We start from the raw sequence: 19147 nt of genomic DNA on the forward strand, positions 1-19147 counted from the left end.
AGAGGGCAGAGTAGTTGGCTGGTTTTGAGGAAGTTTATTCATTCTTCCGGAAAGAAGCCTGGCCTGTGTTACACTTTACCTGTGTGGGGTCTTGTTTTTGTTTTCTTGAGTTGGAGAGAGAGGAACGAGGTGGCCAAAAGAAGTACCTCATAAAAAATGTAGATTGCTCATCCAAGAAAATTCCGATTTGCCAGATGAAGTCATCAGGTGACCTGTTCCTAAGGTTCCTCCGCCTGTCCTGCCGCAAGCCGCACGGGGCGGCTAACACGTCCTGCAAGGCTCGGGACAGTTTGCGGGCCGAGGCGAAGCTGACAGCCTGCGCCGGGCGCGCGAGAGCCAGTGGCCGGCCCCACCTGCCGCTGGCGCCCGTCCCCGCCCCCCGGGAGCGCGGGCCAATGGGCTGGGCCCCAGGGGGCGGGCCGCGGTCGGGCGGGAGGTGCGAGGACGGGGGCGGAGCGGCCGGGGCTGGCGTGGTCGTGGCTGTAGCTGCAGGGGCGGCGGCGGCGGCGGCTTGGCCGGGCGTCCGCGGGCCGTGGGGGATGGGAGCGGCGAGCTCCAGCCCTCGGCGGCGGCGGCGGCGGCCGTGAATGTCGGGCGGGCGTCCGCGTCCGTAACGCGGGATGGAGCGCCGCGGTGAGTGGAGGGTGGCGGCGCTCGCTGCGGCGGCGGCGGCGGCGGCAGGGGCCTGGGGTCACCCGCGAGTTGCCGTCCGGGGTCCGGGCGGCCCAGGCGGCGGCCCGGAGTGGAGGCGACTGCGGGCTGCGCTGGGAGCCGGCGGCGGCGGGCCGGGCCGGTGTCCCCGGGACTCCTGGTCCTCCGGGAGGGGTCCGACTGGACTTTGGACGCGGCGGGCGCGGCAGGAGCGGAGGAGCGGGGTGGGCGCGAGCTGTGGCCCTGAGCAGATGATGAAGATAATAAAAGCAAACACATAGCACGTCCCACGTTCGGCATACACATTCTAAGAGCGCTACATGTTTTAACTTCACGGGAGTTCCACGATTATTTAACTAATTTTTCACACGGGGGAAACCTGTCGGAACACACAGACTAGTAATTGGCATAGTGTGATTTAAAGTCGGACAGTTTTGCTCCAGAATCTCTGCTCCCTACCGCTACAGAGTCTGATCGGATCCTGTCCCACCCCCCCCACCCCCGCCCTGACAGCAGCCCCTCAATTCATCTGGGTCTCTGTCCCGAGATATCTTAGGATTTCCGTGGTGCATTGTTCTCGTCCCTGTCTTTTGAGCTGAGGGAGGGGTGTTTCGTTCCGAGGCCTCTTCAGCCTTCAGTGTTTTTTTCCCAATTCCGTTGTGGACGTGTTTGGGGCTTTTTTTTTTTTTTTTTCTTTTTGACGTTGGATCCCAAGTCTGAGACGTTTCAAGCTGGAGCGCTAGTGGTTCACGAGCCTTGTTTCTCCATATTCATCTTTTTTGACTCTCTTCCTCAATAAGGAATTGGCCTCATACCTCTTCTGAGAGGAGGACTGTTAGTTGCTAAAGGCGGGAGCTGAGCGCCCCTTCCCCTTTCTCCAGGTGTCTCCGAGATGGTATCTCTTGTCCATCGCTATCAGTGCCTGCAGCCCTTTTTGGTTGCTCCATGTTCCCATTCTGTATTTAAATTCTGGGATGGGGAACGTGGTCTTTGGCATTGGGTAGTTTTGGAGAGCCCTGCCTGTCAGGAATGCTGGACATTCTGGAGGCGTGGGAGGTTGGGCAGCTTCATCTTCTTTAAACGTGCTGAATTCTAACTGCCCAGGAATGAAGTGTGTGTGCGTTGCACGCCTTTCTTTAGAAATTAGTTATTTGCATATTATTGATAAAACTTTTTAACATGCCCCATTCTGTTTTTGTGAAAAGTGCATTTAAAAAACGTAATCAAAGACCTCCAGAATGAGTTTTTCTGAGTTTTAAAAAACATCTCTAGGTATCAATAGATTCTTACCAATCAGAAATTTGTTGAAATAGCAGATTTCAGAAATATATGGCAGTTTTTCCTGAGGTAGAAATAGTAAGATAGGGAACTATTAAGTACAGATATTTGGGGTTGTTTTACTCTTCAGTTAGGCAGCCAGGTGCCTAAAATGAAAATACTTCTGTAAGGATACATTTGGGGAGGAGGAACATGAGGCAAGAACATTTGATTAACACAGGCTCCTGAAGTCTTGGAAAAGCCACATTCCAGGGTACCGGAAGTTAGTGTTCACATTTCTAATACACATATTACTTAGAATTTAGAACATATAGAGAAAGTAGTTTGGCACAGTGATTTTCTCTTTGCTACAAAGTTCTTTGCGAAGTGGATAAAATGCTTTTTTTATGTTGATGGTTTGGAGTTGGAAGAGATGCAGAGAATTAGGAGAGTTTCACAAATATTTTGCTCAACAGTCTGTTTACACAGTTCAAACTTCACTTGGAAGCCATTTAGTAGGCTTCCATGAAGTCAGTTAAGTTTCTGGAATTGTTTCCCGTCCTATATTTCTTGCTCCCAATTTACAGATATATTGTAGTGAAGTCACATTTTGTTCATTACTTACGTATGTTAACAGTCTCCCACAGTAAAGCACGCTAGTGATAATGGCTAACATTGAGTCTTCATGATGAACCAAGCGTTGTGCTAAGTGCTAAGTGCTTTCCATATTATTATCTCATTTAATTAAATTTCCAGTTGCAATCTGTTAGTAACTACATTTTATGTTACCACCAACCAGAGGATGTTCATTTTGGGACATGAGAAAGTAATGTGGATGATCTCGGAAAGTGTATAACCTCCAAACTTTCTCATTATCATAGTTCAATTTTGTGAAAGCTTGAATTAACTTTATGTTAATATTTTTTTCAACTGTAATGTTTCCTTTTTTCAGTTTGAAATATGAAAAGTAGTAAAGTATATGTAATAAAAGTAGTACATTGCTCACTGTAATCCCGACTAGAGGTAGAGTATAACCCCTTTTAGTTCCTTACTTCCCCATCGTTTTTGTTCGTTTACAGACATTCTTAGTCTTGACTAAATATATTCAAGCATTTCTGAAACACTTTTTACAACTTGGAGCTACTAATTTGACAGTTATAATTTTTTTTTACTGAGATAGGTGAATTGTTTTATTCGAAGCTTGTGATATATGCTTTAAAATTTATAACCATCTTTTTACCAGTGACAGTGACCAATTTTCTAATTTACTGAACTAAAAGCCATCAAAATTAATCAGAGTGACTTTATTAAGTAAGCTGCAAAAGTAATAAATTAGGCTAATAGTCCTCTCAATTAACGATTTGTAAAAGAGCTGCCCAAACAAGGCACTTGAGCGTTTTGTTTGTTTTTGTTGGAGGGGAGACTTAGGACAATTTGGGGGACACTATTATTATACCTAAGTTCATTTTAGAAGTTATTTACACATTTAAGGATTAATGTTAAGGTTTGAAACTAGATTAAATGTAGAAATTGCATTTCCAGAAATAATTTGAGATTAATAAGAATACTGAATAAAGGAATTTTAAAAGCCATTGAAGAAGTGTCAGGACACCTTATTTAATAATCAGAAGTAGAGAAACAATAATAGAAATCAACCTTTGATTTCAGTTTTATGTACTCTTGCCTTTACTCAACTTCATATGCTTGGTTTTTTGGTAAAATACTATATTAGAGACAGATTTTTAAAAACCGATTCTATTTTCCGTTCAAAACACTGCAACAATCCATAGTTAAACATTTTTATTTCTGTTAAAATTAATTGAAACTTTATAAATTTTTAAAGTTTATAAATTCATTATAAACTACTTATTTATTATTATTCATTATTAGTTCTGCAACTTCATCACTCATTCTGTGGACAGTTTTGAGTTGTTTATCCCTCATATGCCAAGCACTGTGCTATAAGCAGAGAACGCTTGGTTAGCAAACATTGGTCATGATTTCCTTGAGATTATAGTCTGGATAGGGAGACACGAATCACCTATGAGAACTTTGATAAGTGCAGTGATGAAAAGTATAAGATAGTATAAAGTATGTAACAGGAGATTCTGTCCTAGTTTAGTGGTGGTGGTGGTGGTGGTTATGGGAGCAGGGAAGGTCCAGGAAGTTTTCTTTGAGGAAGTGATCTTTGAGCTGAGATCAGAATGAGTAAACAAAGAGGAAGGAGTAGTCCGGGCAAATGGAACTGCATATAGACAGGACCCTGAGTCCAACAGTTGGTGTTTCTCAAGTTGTAGGGACAGAACCCATTATAAGTCTGAGACCAATTTGGTGGGTTGCAATCAGCTTTTTAAAAAATGAAATGGGATAGGAAAGAAAACATCTGAGTACATCACCTGGCTCCTTAGCCAGAATCTGTTTTATGTTTATGCATTCCTACGCACACACCACACACAAACATAACATACTTAATGTGTATACTGGCTCCACTGTGGGTCATGGTAAACAAATACTGTTGGAAAAATGAGAAAGAGGTGTGTGTGTTGAAAGTGTTGAGTAGGAATTGTGACTCCAGACGACGTTGCAGAAGTAGGTAGGAGCCAGATCTCATGCTGAGCCTTGTAGGGCACGATAGCTTCTCACTTGTCTTTTGGAAGAGTTTTGAGCAGAGAAATGACATGATGAGATTCATGTTTTGAAAATGTACTCACTACATTTGGAATGAGACAAGAATGGATGTGGAGAGATCATTAGGAAATTAGTAACAGCAGCTAGACTACTCCTTCCTCTTTGTTTACTCATTCTGATCTCAGCTCAAACATTTGAAAAATGTTTTAATGATAATGCTTGAGCTAATTTAATTCCTCCAGTCATTTCCTTTTTGATTTCAAACAAAATTAGGACTTTTAATTCCAGAAAGGTAAAAGGTAAGGATGAAGTAGAAACAAACCTAAGATTTTCTTGAGTTCCAACTATGTGCCAGGTTTAGGTGTTTTAACATATGAAGTCTTTTAACTTTGTGTTCCCTTTTAGTCTTCATACAGCCTGTAAGCAAATTGTACAGGTCTTACATTTAGGAAGTATTCAGTAATGATTCAATTCTCAATCTTTCTCATAATAAAGATTGTGTTTTTATTATACCACCCTGAAATTACCAAAAATATGGCTCCAGTAATCATACATTTATTTGTTCAACCAATCCAGGTGTGTCAGATTAATGGACATCTTTAGAACTTGTTTTCAGCAGAGAAATGTTCTTGATGAAAGGTGATAATCCAGAATATGTGTGTGTGTGTGGGGGGGTGTGTGTATGAGTATGCATTATTATTGAGAACATACTGTACTTGAATTTCTTTTATGTGTTGGACACTTCTATACCATTGTCTCTTTTAATGCTTACAATAATCTCATGAGGTAGGTATTGTCAGGATGTTATTTCCATTTTATAAATGAGTTTACCAAAGTGAGGAGATTAACAGCTTGTCAGGTCATGCATAGTAAGTGATGGAGGGGGATTTTGAAAACAGGTCTTTCTTTTTTCAAAGCTCATATTTCACCTTTATTTTTGAAGGTGATGTCATGGAGGGAGAATATTTTCTTCCACTAATTGACATTTCAGAATAACTTTTACAGTTTAAAAAATTCTGTACCTTAGGAGTTAAGAGGAAGTTTATTAAGAGCATGGGTTTTGGTGACAAGGCAGATGTGGGTTTAAGTACCAGTTCATTTGTCAGCTGAGAGCTTAAACAGATTATTTAACCTCCAAACCTCAGGTTCCTAACTTGTGAAATGAAGAGAATAGTAGCTTGCATATCATAGAGTTGTCAAGATTATTGGCACTTAATAAATGGAAGTTGCTTTATCAGTAATACAGGGTTTGTTGTTATTGTTTTAAATAGAATATTGAGGCAGGCTTTGGGCTATTTGTGAAAATAGTATAATGTCCCCTGATTAATGTAGTATTTGTGTTTCTCTCTTTTTCTCACCCCCTTAAGGAGTTCCATTTTTTTGACTGTTATATGAAAGGATGATTGCTCACAAACAGAAAAAGACAAAGAAAAAACGTGTCTTGTCAACAGGCCAGCTCTCTACTGATGTTACAACTTCTGAAATGGGGCTCAAGTCCATAAATTCCAACTCCATTTTGGATCCTGATTACATCAAGGAGTTGGTGAATGATATCAGGAAGTTCTCCCATGTGTTACTATATTTGAAAGAAGCTATTCTTTCAGGTTCGTCAACTCTTTTCTCTTAGCATTCTTACTGAATAGTTTGTAAAATTTTAAATACCAGCCTAGCTACAGATAAGTATTTACACAGTAGTAGCAACAGGGTATTCTGCTTTAGTTATTCTTTTTTTTTTTTTTTTTGCCAAATGTTTGATGTTTACAGTGTAAAGTATTTTATAATCAGATACAGTGTAATACATAGTAGAAACTTTGGTAAGCGAGAGAACAAGGATACAAAAAAAAAATTCATTCTTTGCTTCTTAGAAGTTGGACCCATTTGACATGGGAGATTTTTAGATAATTGGAATTTTAGCCGCCTTGTTAATGGTAACACAGTGCATTGATTGGTCTTTAATACGCAGACTGATGTTTTTAATTTACATTGTTGACACTTCTGCCTGGATTCAGTTTTCTATATTGTTCCTAAAATAATCTAAAATCACCGATTTGAGTGAATTTTTTCCTCAAAAATCAAACTTAATTCTGTTTTGCTATTCTCTTCTTCAATTAAGAGATAATCACAGAATTTATTCTCTGTCTAGTTAGGAATGGATAATGGAGCATGAGACTTGATTCACCTCAAGTAAAGAGCTATATGTATTTGTACTCCCTGATTTGATCTTAGTACTTAAGTCTTTCAACTTTCCGTGCCTCTTTTATATCTAATTTTGATGGCAATTAATAATCATACAGTTCCTGTTCTTTTGTAATAAGTAGCAGTTCAATCCATATTCATAAAGGTATGTCTGGATGTAGAAAAATGAAGATTCCTAGTGTTACTTATATGAGACCTTCTGAGGCTTCATAGACATTTATAAGATTTCCATAAATATTTTCTGTGTTTATAAATTAGATATTCATTTTCTGACATGTGTTCCGAAAAACAGAAACTGCAACCATGTCTTCTATTTGTCCTAAACGCTGCTTTTAGGAGTTTATTTCTAACCTAATTGTAATTTTCAAGTTGAAATGCCCAAAATACCTGGACTTGAATTGTAGCCTCAAAATTTTAGTATTTGAATTTTCCTTAAAATGACAATCACATAAGTCATTCTTTTGACACTATATGTATGTTTTTAGAAAAGAATTTACTTACACTTCTGTTCATTTTAATAGCTTGAATTTGAAGTCTAATTATGGATAATTAAATGGTAATAAAGTTATCTGGTTAATGTGGAAAGATATTCTAAATACATTAAGCATTATACTGGTAACAGATTCATTACTAAAATGACACATCTGCCATTTATTTAAGGAACCATACCTTTGTAATAAAGACTTGTTCTTGACTGAGTTACTTGTTTTAAATTTGTTTTTTAATTTACACACAATAAAATGTACTCTTTTTGTTGTAGCTGGGTTAATTTTGAATTTGAAATTTAAAATGATGTATTAATTAACAAATCATTTACTTCACTTTAGGGTAAAATCTGATTTTATTTAATGTATCAATAAAAATAGGTTTTCATTAATATAAATAAGATTTTTAGTTAGGATATCTGTTTGTTTTTATTTGTTTTCCATAGGAGATTTATATCATTTGAAATCCTCATCTCGCATATTTATCCCTTGTTTCACAGATTTAAAATGATGGTAATTTAAAACAAGTTGGACCCACTCCTTATCTCCACAGTTTTTTTATATGAGTTTTAATTTGTGAGTAAACAGTTCATAGGTTAGGAAGAAAGAGGACTGAAAGCTGATCCTAAGTGAGAAGAAAAGAGAAAATTGGTAATAAGATAGCAAAAGGAGATTACCTTTTGAGGTAAAAGGGTGTGTGTGGAAATATATATATATATATATATTTTTTAGGAGTGTGTCTGTACTTGTCTCCTTGTTTTATTTAATTTATTTAATTTATTATTTGTTTTTAGACCTTTTATTTTATATTGGAGTATAGCCAATTAACAAAGTTTGTGATAGTTCCAGCTGCACAGCAATGTGACTCAAGGAAATATATTTTTTACAGAAATGTAATATTAAAAATCTGAAAGGGTGTTATTCTTTTAATAAGAAAACCAGTACTTCATAATTTAAGACTTGATTATATTGCTAATAATAAAAAAGCTTGCCGTTTATGATTGGTAAATTAATTTAAAAATGTGGAAACCATCTTTTGGGTAACCAACTCTCATTAGTAGGCAGTGGCCAGAGTATTTTCATTAATTTATCTTTGGATTGATTTTAATGCTTGGTTCTTCGGTCAGAGTTAAAAGGATTTATGTATGCCATCTCAGAATAAATCTTGGATTTAACAAGAATTTGCTTTCTGTCTTTGCATCATTGTTATCAAAATCTGGAAATATATTCTTTAGTTTGTTTGAATTGATAGAACCTTTTTTGTTTGTTGTTTTCCTTAAGGGAGTATGTTAAACATATAAATTAACCTCATTATAGATGACAAGAAATGCTACATAATAATATGCTTCTTTAATTTTGCTCATGATTTTCAGCTTGTTAGAGTATCATACTATTTATTTAATAGAACTATTACAACAGTCACATGAGATCTTCAGGAAAACAGGTAAAAAGTTTAAATTCTGTAACTATTTAAGGTGGTGTTATTCTATATGTTACTGGACATAGACATAGGCCATGCTTTTGTCTCTGGGTGTTGAGAAATATCCCTGGACTTCTGCTGTTCTTTAGTACCAGCATAGTTGTAAACTGTGGCCACTGTTTTTATTTTGGACTGAGGGATCCTTGTCAGTATTGTATCAGCGGCCTTGCCAGTATTTTGTCTTTTGCCTCCTTAAAAGAAGGAAGCCAAATTTTTGGTATTGTTTGTTACTTTTCAGTTCATGTCAGTTGGCTGTTAAAAAGCTAAAAAGTTAGCTTTTAAGAATATAGACTGTGGGTATACTAATCACCTTTCGATGTTATCTGAATACCATTTTCTCTATGTACTTTACCTGTATGAGGCAATGACGTGCAAAATCACTTGACTACTGCTTCAAGTGTTAAATCATGTTATTGAGACTAGGCTTAGGTTAATAGCTTTGTGATAGGTTTATAGCCACATTTCCCTTTCCTAAACTAGTTACAGAGATGATATATAATTGTATATGGTGCTTCACATTTTACAGAGTACTTTTACATACAAATGGTATATAATCATGCAGTCCCCACAAAGGCAGGTACTTTTAGACCTGTTTCACAGATGAGTTGTATGTATAATTTAGATTATGTGATGTCATCAACCTCTTATTGCTGATAGATAGTGGTTTCATTTGGAGCCCAGAGGTCATGAACGCAGAATGGTGTGTTCTTTTCTTGCTATCTCAGCTGCTTCACGTGGCAGGTACTATAAAAACACTGCTCAGTTTTCATTATTTTGTTAACCAATTCTGTTTTCCGTGGGGTTTATCTCGACCTGCACTATGCAATATGGTAGCCTCTAGACATATGGCTATTGAAATTTAATTAAAATTTAAAATGCAGCTCAGTTGCAGTACCACGTTTCCAGTGCTTATTCACCACCTCTGGTTAGTGGCTACCATTTTGGATGGTGAAGTTATAAAAATTACCATAATTACAGAGATTTCTATCAGACAGTGATGGTACAGACATTTGGCTTTTATCAATCTTGAGAATATTGAGATGAATTTTTGAGCTCTAAGTATTTTTGATTTGTATAGCATGAAAAGCAAGCCTAGAAAAAGTTACTAGTGGAGCAAATTAAGGAAAATTTTACCTAGAAAGAGGAACTCTTGGAATCTATTTGGAGTCCCCCTCAAATTGCCTTTGGAATGTTAGCTTTCATGCCATCCTTCGGTCTGAACTAGCAGATCGCTTTCCAAGCATTTTACACAAGTTGGTGCGACTGGTAGTAAGGAATGACAGAAAGAGCTCAGGAAAGAGATTCACACAACCTACGTTCTAGGCCTAGTTCTGCTGTTAACTAGTTTTGGAATGTGGCTTAAGTCATTTAATAATTTGTTAAGAATGAGGCACTTACACCAAATGCTATTGATTTTATAATTCTGTGATCCAAAAATTGATTAGAGTTGGAAATTCGACACTGTTCGCAATATGGACAATTCAGGGCTGAAGAAAACAGCTAAGTATTTGTTTTCGAACTATATAATGCATTTTAGAGGACATTCGCCTCCCACCAGTCTGTAGCATTTTTTAATGTGAGTTTTATGATAACTTTCTTAAGTGTGGGTGTATGAAATTTTCCCAAGTGAGAACGTGAAGCTCGTATTGCAGTAGGTGTTGATGAACTGATTAGAAAAAAATTAGTGTCTGCCAGAGACCTCTTTGCCCCCAACAGAGTTAAGATATGTATGCACTGTCTCTACTGTTTTTTTTAAAAAAAATAATTAATTAATTATTTTGGCTGCCTTTGGGTCTTTGTTGCTGCGCACCGGCTTTCTCTAAGTTGCAGCGAGTGGGGGGCTGCTCTTCATTGCAGTGCGCGGGCTTCTCACTGCAGTGGCTTCTCTTGTTGCGGAGCACAGGCTCTAGGTGTGTGGGCTTCAGTAGTTGTGGCTCGTGGGCTCTAGAGCGCAGGCTCAGTAGTTGTGGCACACGAGCTTAGTTGCTCCGTGGCATGTGGGATCTTCCCGGACCAGGGCTCAAACCTGTGCCCCCTGCATTGGCAGGCAGATTCTTAACCACTGTGCCACCAAGGAAGTCCTCTACTGTTTTTATTTACAAAAAGTGGAGAGCTTAATGTGGGAGATCAGAGGACTATGAACATGCTTACTTTGATAGGGTAAGTGATAGTTTGTTGATTCTCTGTCTACTACTAATTTCCAGGAGGAGGTTACCCTGTAGTCTTATATAAGTAACAGATGCGGAATTTGAAGTTTTAGATCTCCATCTAGTGTCATTAAGGTGCATTATGAATAATTACAGGGCAAAATTTCCATCTTATGTTAAAATGCTGAAGGCACGCAATTATGCATATGTCCTTTGTATTTAAATATAACACTGCAGATTAATGTATGTGCAGTCTAAGTACCAGTTCAGGTTTATGGTTGCCCCCCTGAGGAATAATGTGTTCTGAATTCCGAAGAACACATTCATAAATGTTCTTCTAGTTTATACAGTAATCTTAAACTCTCTCTTTGTGACATACCTTCCCATTCCCAGGTGGAACACCATGCGTGGAAGTTCAAAATCTGGGAATTTGAAAAGTGCAAGGCTTTTAATTCAGCTAGAAAGAGTAGTGCAAATTGCTTAATTTGTCTGGTACTCAATGCTTGGCAGTGTCCATTGCCATTATAACATATTTGAAGAAAAATTGGCGGTTAGTCTAATACTTCTTGTCGCTTTTTGATTATGTAACACTATTTTTTAAATGGATTTTAATAAAAGTTTACTGTTGTGACAGTGGTGGCTTGTTTTTCTGTTTTGTTTTTTAAATAGGCTAGAAAGGAAGATTAAACTTTATCATCAGTTTTAGATAAACTAGTTAAGTTCTCTCATTATTAAAAATGATTTCTAATTTGAATGTATCACTTTTAATTTGTAAAAATGTAACTGATCTCTTAAGTGATAGCTTTTGATGAATTCTGGGTCCTAAATTTGACAGAACTATAGTCAGAAGTGGTATATTAACTTTCTAAAGCAAATTTTATTGAAAGAAGGAATTAAGTAAACATTTTAATGTCATTAAATATTATGTTGTGAGAGGGAAGTTCTGTATACATTTTCAAAGTCTTAATTGAAATCCTGTCTTGTGGATTACCCCAGTTTTTTTTCCAGAGTAAATGAATATACAGAAGGATGTGTAAATTTATTTAGACAAATTCCAGTGAGTATTAATTTTACCATTGTTGACTATTACTTAACGTTCACCCTCTATAGTGTGCAAGATATTTTGTGAAATATTGGAAACATTAAGTTGCTAGCCTCAGATATGTCCTCCTGCTATGTTTTTTTAGAAGTAAACCTCTCTAGAAGTGATTTCCAATGGTTACCGTTTAGGAAAAGCTAATATGAATGTTAGTAGTTTATGGCTTAGTGCCTAGAAGGTACAAAATGAAGCCTTGAGGAATGAAGTATGAAATACAGGTAGCTCATTTATTACACATGTGCCAGCTCTTAGGAGATAGCTTTCCTCTTCTGCACTTACCTAGAATGGCTTACATAATGTTACCATTTACAGTAGCTAACTGGCATATTTGACTGGAAGTTAAAGCCTGTTAAATCACAGATTGCAGAGTATACCTGTCATTAAGCTGTAACTTCTTTAACCATGTTAAAGTTCTAGAGCCAGAACCCTGAGGTGGAATCCTCATTCTGCCACCATTTGTATATAGCCCTGGGCCAGTTACTTATATTCTCTGCCTCAGTTTCACGTCTGCTAAAAGGAGATAATAGTACCTACATTATTGAGTTGTGAAAATTAAATGAGTTCATAATTCACTTATATAAAGCTCATAGAATAAGTGTTTTAAAATGTCAGCTATTATTATTTTTACAATCCCCAAGTGGCTGGATAACGAAAGCTGCACTTCAGGCTTCATTTTATCCTGTAAATTCAGAAGTCATTACAGAAAAAAAAAAAGTGAGTTTCCTAGTGATAAGTTCTGAAACATTTTCCTTCCTTCTTGTTTTCATTGCTTTCCCAGAGGGGTTAAGCTGAATTAACAAGACTGATGTTAAAAATTATTGTCAGTTTTTTTTAAATCAAGGAAAACACTGTTTTTTCATTTATTTACATAAGCATTTCCATGAAGTGTTTGCAATATAAACACTACAGTATTGTGTTAATGCATGAGAACCAAAAAGTGGAACTGGCTAATCTGTTCTCACTTGATAAGCTGAATGAAGCAGAAAATAAATGGCACAAATGAATGAAACAATAAACTAAAATTCAGAATACCATATAGGGATGGTAGATAAACAAGCACAAACATTGGGATACAGGAGTTTTACTCTTCTATATAACTGGTGTTAAGACTGGTTGAACATTATAATATTTGCATATATAATACCTTTGTAGTATAAATTGAATTATTACATTTACAACGTGACCACTATAAAACTTAAAAATTATCTGGTAATTATATGACTAAATGAAATACTATAACTTGATAGATATAGAAATATTTTTGTAAAATATACTCTTAATTATGATTTTATTTCTAAGTAATTTACTAATTTAGATTTTACATATAAAATTAAATTGAAATTTAACTTTAATGTCTCTTTTTCTTTAGCCAAAATATTGTGGGACCATACTGTAATTTGTTACTGAGTGTAATTCTGTGTGAGGCAATTCTGTTTTCAAAGGTATTTAGTTTGAATGGTTTACAGATTTAATAGTAATAATAGTTTACATATATTAAGACTATAAAGCAGTTTCATTTCTGTTAATTTATTTGATATTCACAACAACTGTTTTACTGATGATGAATCTGAGGTCAGAGAAACTGAGAGTTTTGTTTATGGTCATTTCAAGCAAGTGGCAGATCAAACATTGGAATTCAGGTTTCTTGCTTTAACTCTGTTGTTCTCTACCACACCAACCAGCTACTTAACCTTTCTTCTGTATTAGGGAAGAAAAATTACTCTCTCTTTTGCTTTGCTCATTGCTGCTGCTGTTGATGTGGGGATATTTAGTGTTGGTGAAGGAGCTGCCTAAATTTAAAACTTTCTGAAAAAAAAAGTTCGTGAGGCTTTTGCTTCATAAAAATAATTTGAGGTAGCTTTATTCTACTGTAAGAAAATAGAACGTTCTACCACTCATAAAACGTAATTAAGGGCTTGCTGTTTTATAAAAAAGTCCCAGCTGAAGTATTATCAGAATATACTGATGTCCTAGTAGTTGACTCATCTACTCAAATACATAGGAGAATTTATGAATCTTTGTAATTAACGCTTGTTAAATTTAGCTGTCTTGTTCATTTCTGTTGATTTATAGCCTTCAGAGATGTGTTCAATCACAGAAAATTGGACTTATTTATAGGGTAATTTGAGATACTTTGAAATTTCTTACTAAATAACTCAGTTATTGTTTTCTAGTATTTTGCTTTGAAACAACTTCAGTATCTGTTTATAAGGGCTTCCTTGTAGGAAAAAAAGAATTTCAAATTGGTAAAACATTTATGTTGACAATTATTGGAATGTTCTGCAGTGATTTTAAAGAAAAATTATAGCAGCAATCCTCAGGACCCGTTATGCTGTTAAAAATTATTGAGAATCCAGAAAAGTTTTTGTTTTTGTGGGCTGTATCTGTTACTATTTACTGTGTTAGAAATTAAAACTAGGAACATTGAAAAACATATAATAGTATGTTTTTAAAACATACAAAGACACTATAATAATTTTGAAATATGTTTATTCCACATAGTTAATTTCCTTGACTCTGAGAAGACCAGAATTTATTAACTTGGTTTATTTAGGCATTTAAACCATTAGTATTTTGTAGTTCTTGCTTAATATCCAACCCTAATTTTGAATATTGATGTTGTTGACACACAAAAATCAAGCTCTTTTGTCCTGAGACCTCAAAATAAGACAAAGTATTTTTACTTAGTATTTCCTAAGTATGTTAGTATCTGTAGATTTTATTGTGAAACCTCAGTAGGGGATAGAAATGACTGGCTTTCCTTTCTCTCTGTCTTTTTTTTCTATTGGCCACGCTGTGCGGGACCTTAGTTCCCCGACCAGGGATTGAACTTGGGCTCTCAGCAGTGAAAGCGCAGAGTCCTAACCACTGGACCACCAGAGAATTCCCACCTTTCTCTTTTTTAAGACAAACATAGATTAGGCTTCAGAAAGAGTATAGCACAACTCGTTATGACATTAGATTCAGCCTTGGTTTTGACAAGTAGGCAGAAGTATTACCATAAAATAGCTTTATTTAGTTATATATATATAGTATATATATATATATATATATATATATACTATATATATATATATATACTATATATATAACAAAGGATAGGCTTTGCAATGCAAAACTGGGAAAAAATACATTTATATTATTTTTTATAGGTATTCAAATTATATTATTGTCCCAGAAGTTTCTTTCATTTCGAAGCTACTTGATTCTATTTCAGACCTAGCCTATGTTGTTAACCTATTTCTACTTCTGTATAAACTAAAAGAAATAGCTGCCAACATTTATGGAGGGCTTACTATGTTCCAGCCACTGTTCCAAGTGCTTTATGTGTTTTAACTCATTTAGTCCAACAACCCTATGAAGTAGCTACCAATATCTTCTTTTTTTATATAGATGAGGTACAGAGAGGTTAAGTAACTTGCCCAAGGTTTATCAGCCATGGAGTTGGAATTCAAATTCAGGCAGTCTGTTTCTAGAAACTATGCTTTTAACCAACCACTAAGCTGTATTGCCTCAGCTAAGTAAACCGACCAAACTAATATCCACAGTGATAAAACAGACAAAATATATAGTGATCATTTAATTAAGATAATTCTTGAAATTACACGCTTACATTTTCCTTAGGAATTAAAAAATTATAAATGAATTTTTAAATTATAAAAGTAATATATGTTTATGGGAAAAATTCCAACAGTACATAAAATTGCTAAAATCTTTTGTCCATTTCTATTTCATTTATTAAATAGACTATTTTTAGAACAGTTTTAGATTTGCAGTAACATTGAGAAAATAGTACAGAGAGTTCCCATATACTCCTACACCCAGTTTCCTCTATTTGTTAACATCTTACATTAGTATGGTACATCTGTTAGAGTTAATGAACCGATATTTGATAATAATGATATATTATTAATTAAAGCCCATAGTTTATTCAGATTTCCATAAATTGTTTCTAATGTCCTTTTTCTCTTCCAGAATTGTATCATATTACATTTAATTGTCGTGTCTCCCTAAGCTCTCCTTAGTTATGACAGTTTCTCAAACTTTCCTTACTTTTGATGACCTTGACAGTTTTAAGGAGTACTGGTCAGGTATTCTGTAGGATGCGCCTTTTTTTTTTTTTCGGCTGCTTTGGGTTTTCCTTGTTCCGCGCGGCCTTTACTCTAGTTGTGGCGAGCAGGGGCTACTCTTCGTTGTGGTGCGGTGGCTTCTCTTGTTGTGGAGCGTGGGCTCAGTAGTTGTGGCTTGCGGGCTCTAGAGCGCAGGCTCTGTAGTTGTGGTGCCCGGGCTTAGTTGCTCCGCGGCATGTGAGATCTTCCCAGACCAGGGCTTGAACCCATGTCCCCTGCATTGGCAGGTGGATTCTTAACCACTGCGCCACCAGGGAAGTCGTGGATGCGCCTTGATTAGAATTTGTCTGATGTTTTTCTCATGATTAGACTGGGGTTATGGGATACTGAGAGGAAGCTAACAGATGTAAAGGGACATATTTCTTATGTCATTATCAAGAGTACATGATTTATCACTGTTAATGGTGACCTTGATCATCTGTCATAAGAAGTAGTTGTCAAGTTTGTTTAGTTTAATCTTTTTGTCCCCCTTTCCATATTGTACTCTTTGGAAGGAAGTCACTGTGCACATGATTCGCCTCCTTGAGGACAAAATATCTATATAATTTATTTGGAATTCTTTTATACAAGAGAGTTGTCTCTTTCCTTCCATTTATTAATTTATTCAGACATTTATTTGTATCAATATGGACTCATGGATATTTCCTTTATACTTTGAGTTATCATACAGTGCTACTTTTAAAATTTATTGCTCAAATTTTTCCACCTTTGGCCATTGGGAGGTCTTTCAGTTGGTTCCTGTGCACCTTTGGCATACCCTCTTCAATGTGAGGGTTTGTTTTTTTTTAAGCTCTTACTTTCTGGCATTACAAGATGCTCCTAACTCATCTTGTGTTATTTCCTGACACAGTCCTAGAACCAGCCATTTCTCTAAGGAGCTCTGGTTCCTTTTATTGGAGAATGGTATTAGAGGCCAAGATCACGGTGCTAGGTATGTTTGTTGCTACTGGGGCATCATTTCTTTTAGGGCCTCTCACCTGATGAAGAAAAGAAATATATGTATGTGTCCTAACCTGTGTATATACACACATCTATAAATATTTCTAGCCACCTATATCTATATTAAGCTAAATACGAATTCTTATGGAAGTATCCAACTCTAATCTATCACCACATGGATCATTATAGCCTCCTCTCCCTGCTTATTTGTAAATTTCCATTCCAACAGTGAGATTCCTGGCTCCCACCATCCACTGTCCAGTTACCTAGTTGTTCACTTCCAGGATACATGTATAGCAATATCAACATTTTTAACCTGAATCTTCATTGAAAACACTTTATCAACTAGAGTACAGTGCTTATGTGCATTTCCTTTGCCTATAATCTTACAGACTCCAATCACTTCCAAAGCTGCTTAAGCCAGCACCTAATCGCCTGTGTTTCTTTTTCTATTATTAAAATTTTTGGATGAATGAGTTGGATTTTTTCCTGAAGGCACTCTGTTCTCTCTCCTTCCATCACTACCTGAACTATTCTTTCTTTACCCCTTCCTGGGATACTCTTTGCCCTAATGTACCCAGCTCCCCACCTTGCACTCACCTTGCCTGCTGCTCTTATACTACTTATTTCTCTCTTGATAATACTGTTAATGAATGGAATATTTGATAGATGATAGTAGAATTACTTGTTTTTGTTTTTTATCCTATAGACAGTTTTTCTTTCTAGTGATTATCTTTTAACATTTCTGGAAAAAAATTGCATAATTATAAAACACTCTTTTTTTGAAAATTTTAATCAGCATCTTACTCTTTTTTTTTTTAGATGTTGGGGGTAGGAGTTTTTATTAATTTATTAATTTATTTATTTTACTGTGTTGGGTCTTCGTTTCTGCGCAAGGGCCCTCTCTAGCTGCGGCAAGCAGGGGCCGCCCTTCATCGCGGTGCGCGGGCCCCTCACTATCGCAGCCTCTCTTGTTGCGGAGCACAGGCTCCAAACGAGCAGGCTCCTCAGTTGTGGCCCACAGGCCTAGTTGCTCTGCAGCATCTAGGATCCCCTCAGACCAGGGCTCGAACCTGCGTCCCCTGCATTAGCAGGCGGACTCTCAACCACTGCGCCACCAGGGAAGCCCTAAAACACTCTTTTAAAAAATGTTTTTGATTGTTTTTTAAGCTGTTTCAATAGGGAGACAGTATTAAGAGCTTAGCTTCTAGAATTATACTCTCTGGGTTCAAATTCTGACTTGGTAAACTTAGGTTTGCCTCAGTTTTCTCATCTGTACGATGGAGATTTAAAAAATCATCTACTTAATAGAATTGATGCGAAAATTCAATGCGATAATAGGTTTTAAGTGCTTTTAACAGTGCCTAGTACATAGGAAGCACTTAATAAATGTGCCATTGTTAATTAAACACTAGTGCTATGTGTAAGGTTATAGAAATGAACATTACATCAGAGTATTGTATTTCAGGTGGTTGTCTTTTCAAACTTTTGAGGTTTACTTCAGGGTTTTTTAAAAAATTATTTATTTCTTTGTTTTTGGCTGCGTCGGGTCTTTGTTGCAGCACGTGGGCTCTTCATTGTGGCGTGCGGGCTCTTCATTGCAGCGTGTTGGCTTCTCTCTAGTTGTGGCAAGCGGGCTCAGTAGTTGTGGCGTGCGGGCTCAGTAGTTGTGGTGTGTGGGCTTAGTTGCTCCGTGGCATGTGGGTATCTTAGTTCCCCGACCAGGAGTTGAACTCACGTCCCCTGCGTTGGGAGGCAGATTCTTTACCACTGGACCACTGGGGAAGTCCCTACTTCAGGGGTTTTACAGGTTAGGGTGACTGTACTTTCTGGTTTGCCTGGAATGGTGATCCAGGGATATGCCTGTTTGCTGGCATGATTATGAGTAGTACCCACCTTTTCTCTTGCTAGAGTATTTTGGTTTGGAAGATAAATTATATGGTCACCTTATTTCCAGGGGTTATAAAACGTTGTCTGTGTCCCTCTGACCAGGGCTGCTGTAAAATGGGTAGAGCAGACTAGGGCTAGGCAGGTAGGGACTGGGAAAGAAGCACACCTAAGAGAGCAGTACTGCTCTGTTTCAGCTGCTTGTGGCCAAGGAGGATGGGGGCCTGGTATAACCAGATTTTGATTTT

The 19147-nt window shown here is 36.9% G+C and overlaps 1 protein-coding gene across 2 annotated transcripts in view; it reads left to right on the plus strand.

Moving 5' to 3' along the window:
* ARHGAP29 (Rho GTPase activating protein 29) overlaps window positions 1–19147 on the plus strand; it is a 78576-nt gene that overhangs the window by 11218 nt on the left and 48211 nt on the right. The window contains exons 1-2 of one of the 2 annotated variants that reach the window (XM_081225948.1): window positions 488–633; window positions 5904–6140. In XM_081225948.1, coding sequence (XP_081082074.1) covers window positions 5936–6140 — 205 coding nt within the window. In that variant the 5' untranslated portion in view covers window positions 488–633; window positions 5904–5935. Of the gene's footprint in view, window positions 1–487; window positions 634–5903; window positions 6141–19147 lie in introns of those variants that run through there. The other variant, XM_081225949.1, reaches the window with a different exon arrangement.

The sequence above is a fragment of the Mesoplodon bidens genome, assembly GCF_964165515.1.
Source record: "Mesoplodon bidens genome assembly, chromosome: 2".
Lineage (NCBI taxonomy): Eukaryota > Metazoa > Chordata > Mammalia > Artiodactyla > Ziphiidae > Mesoplodon > Mesoplodon bidens.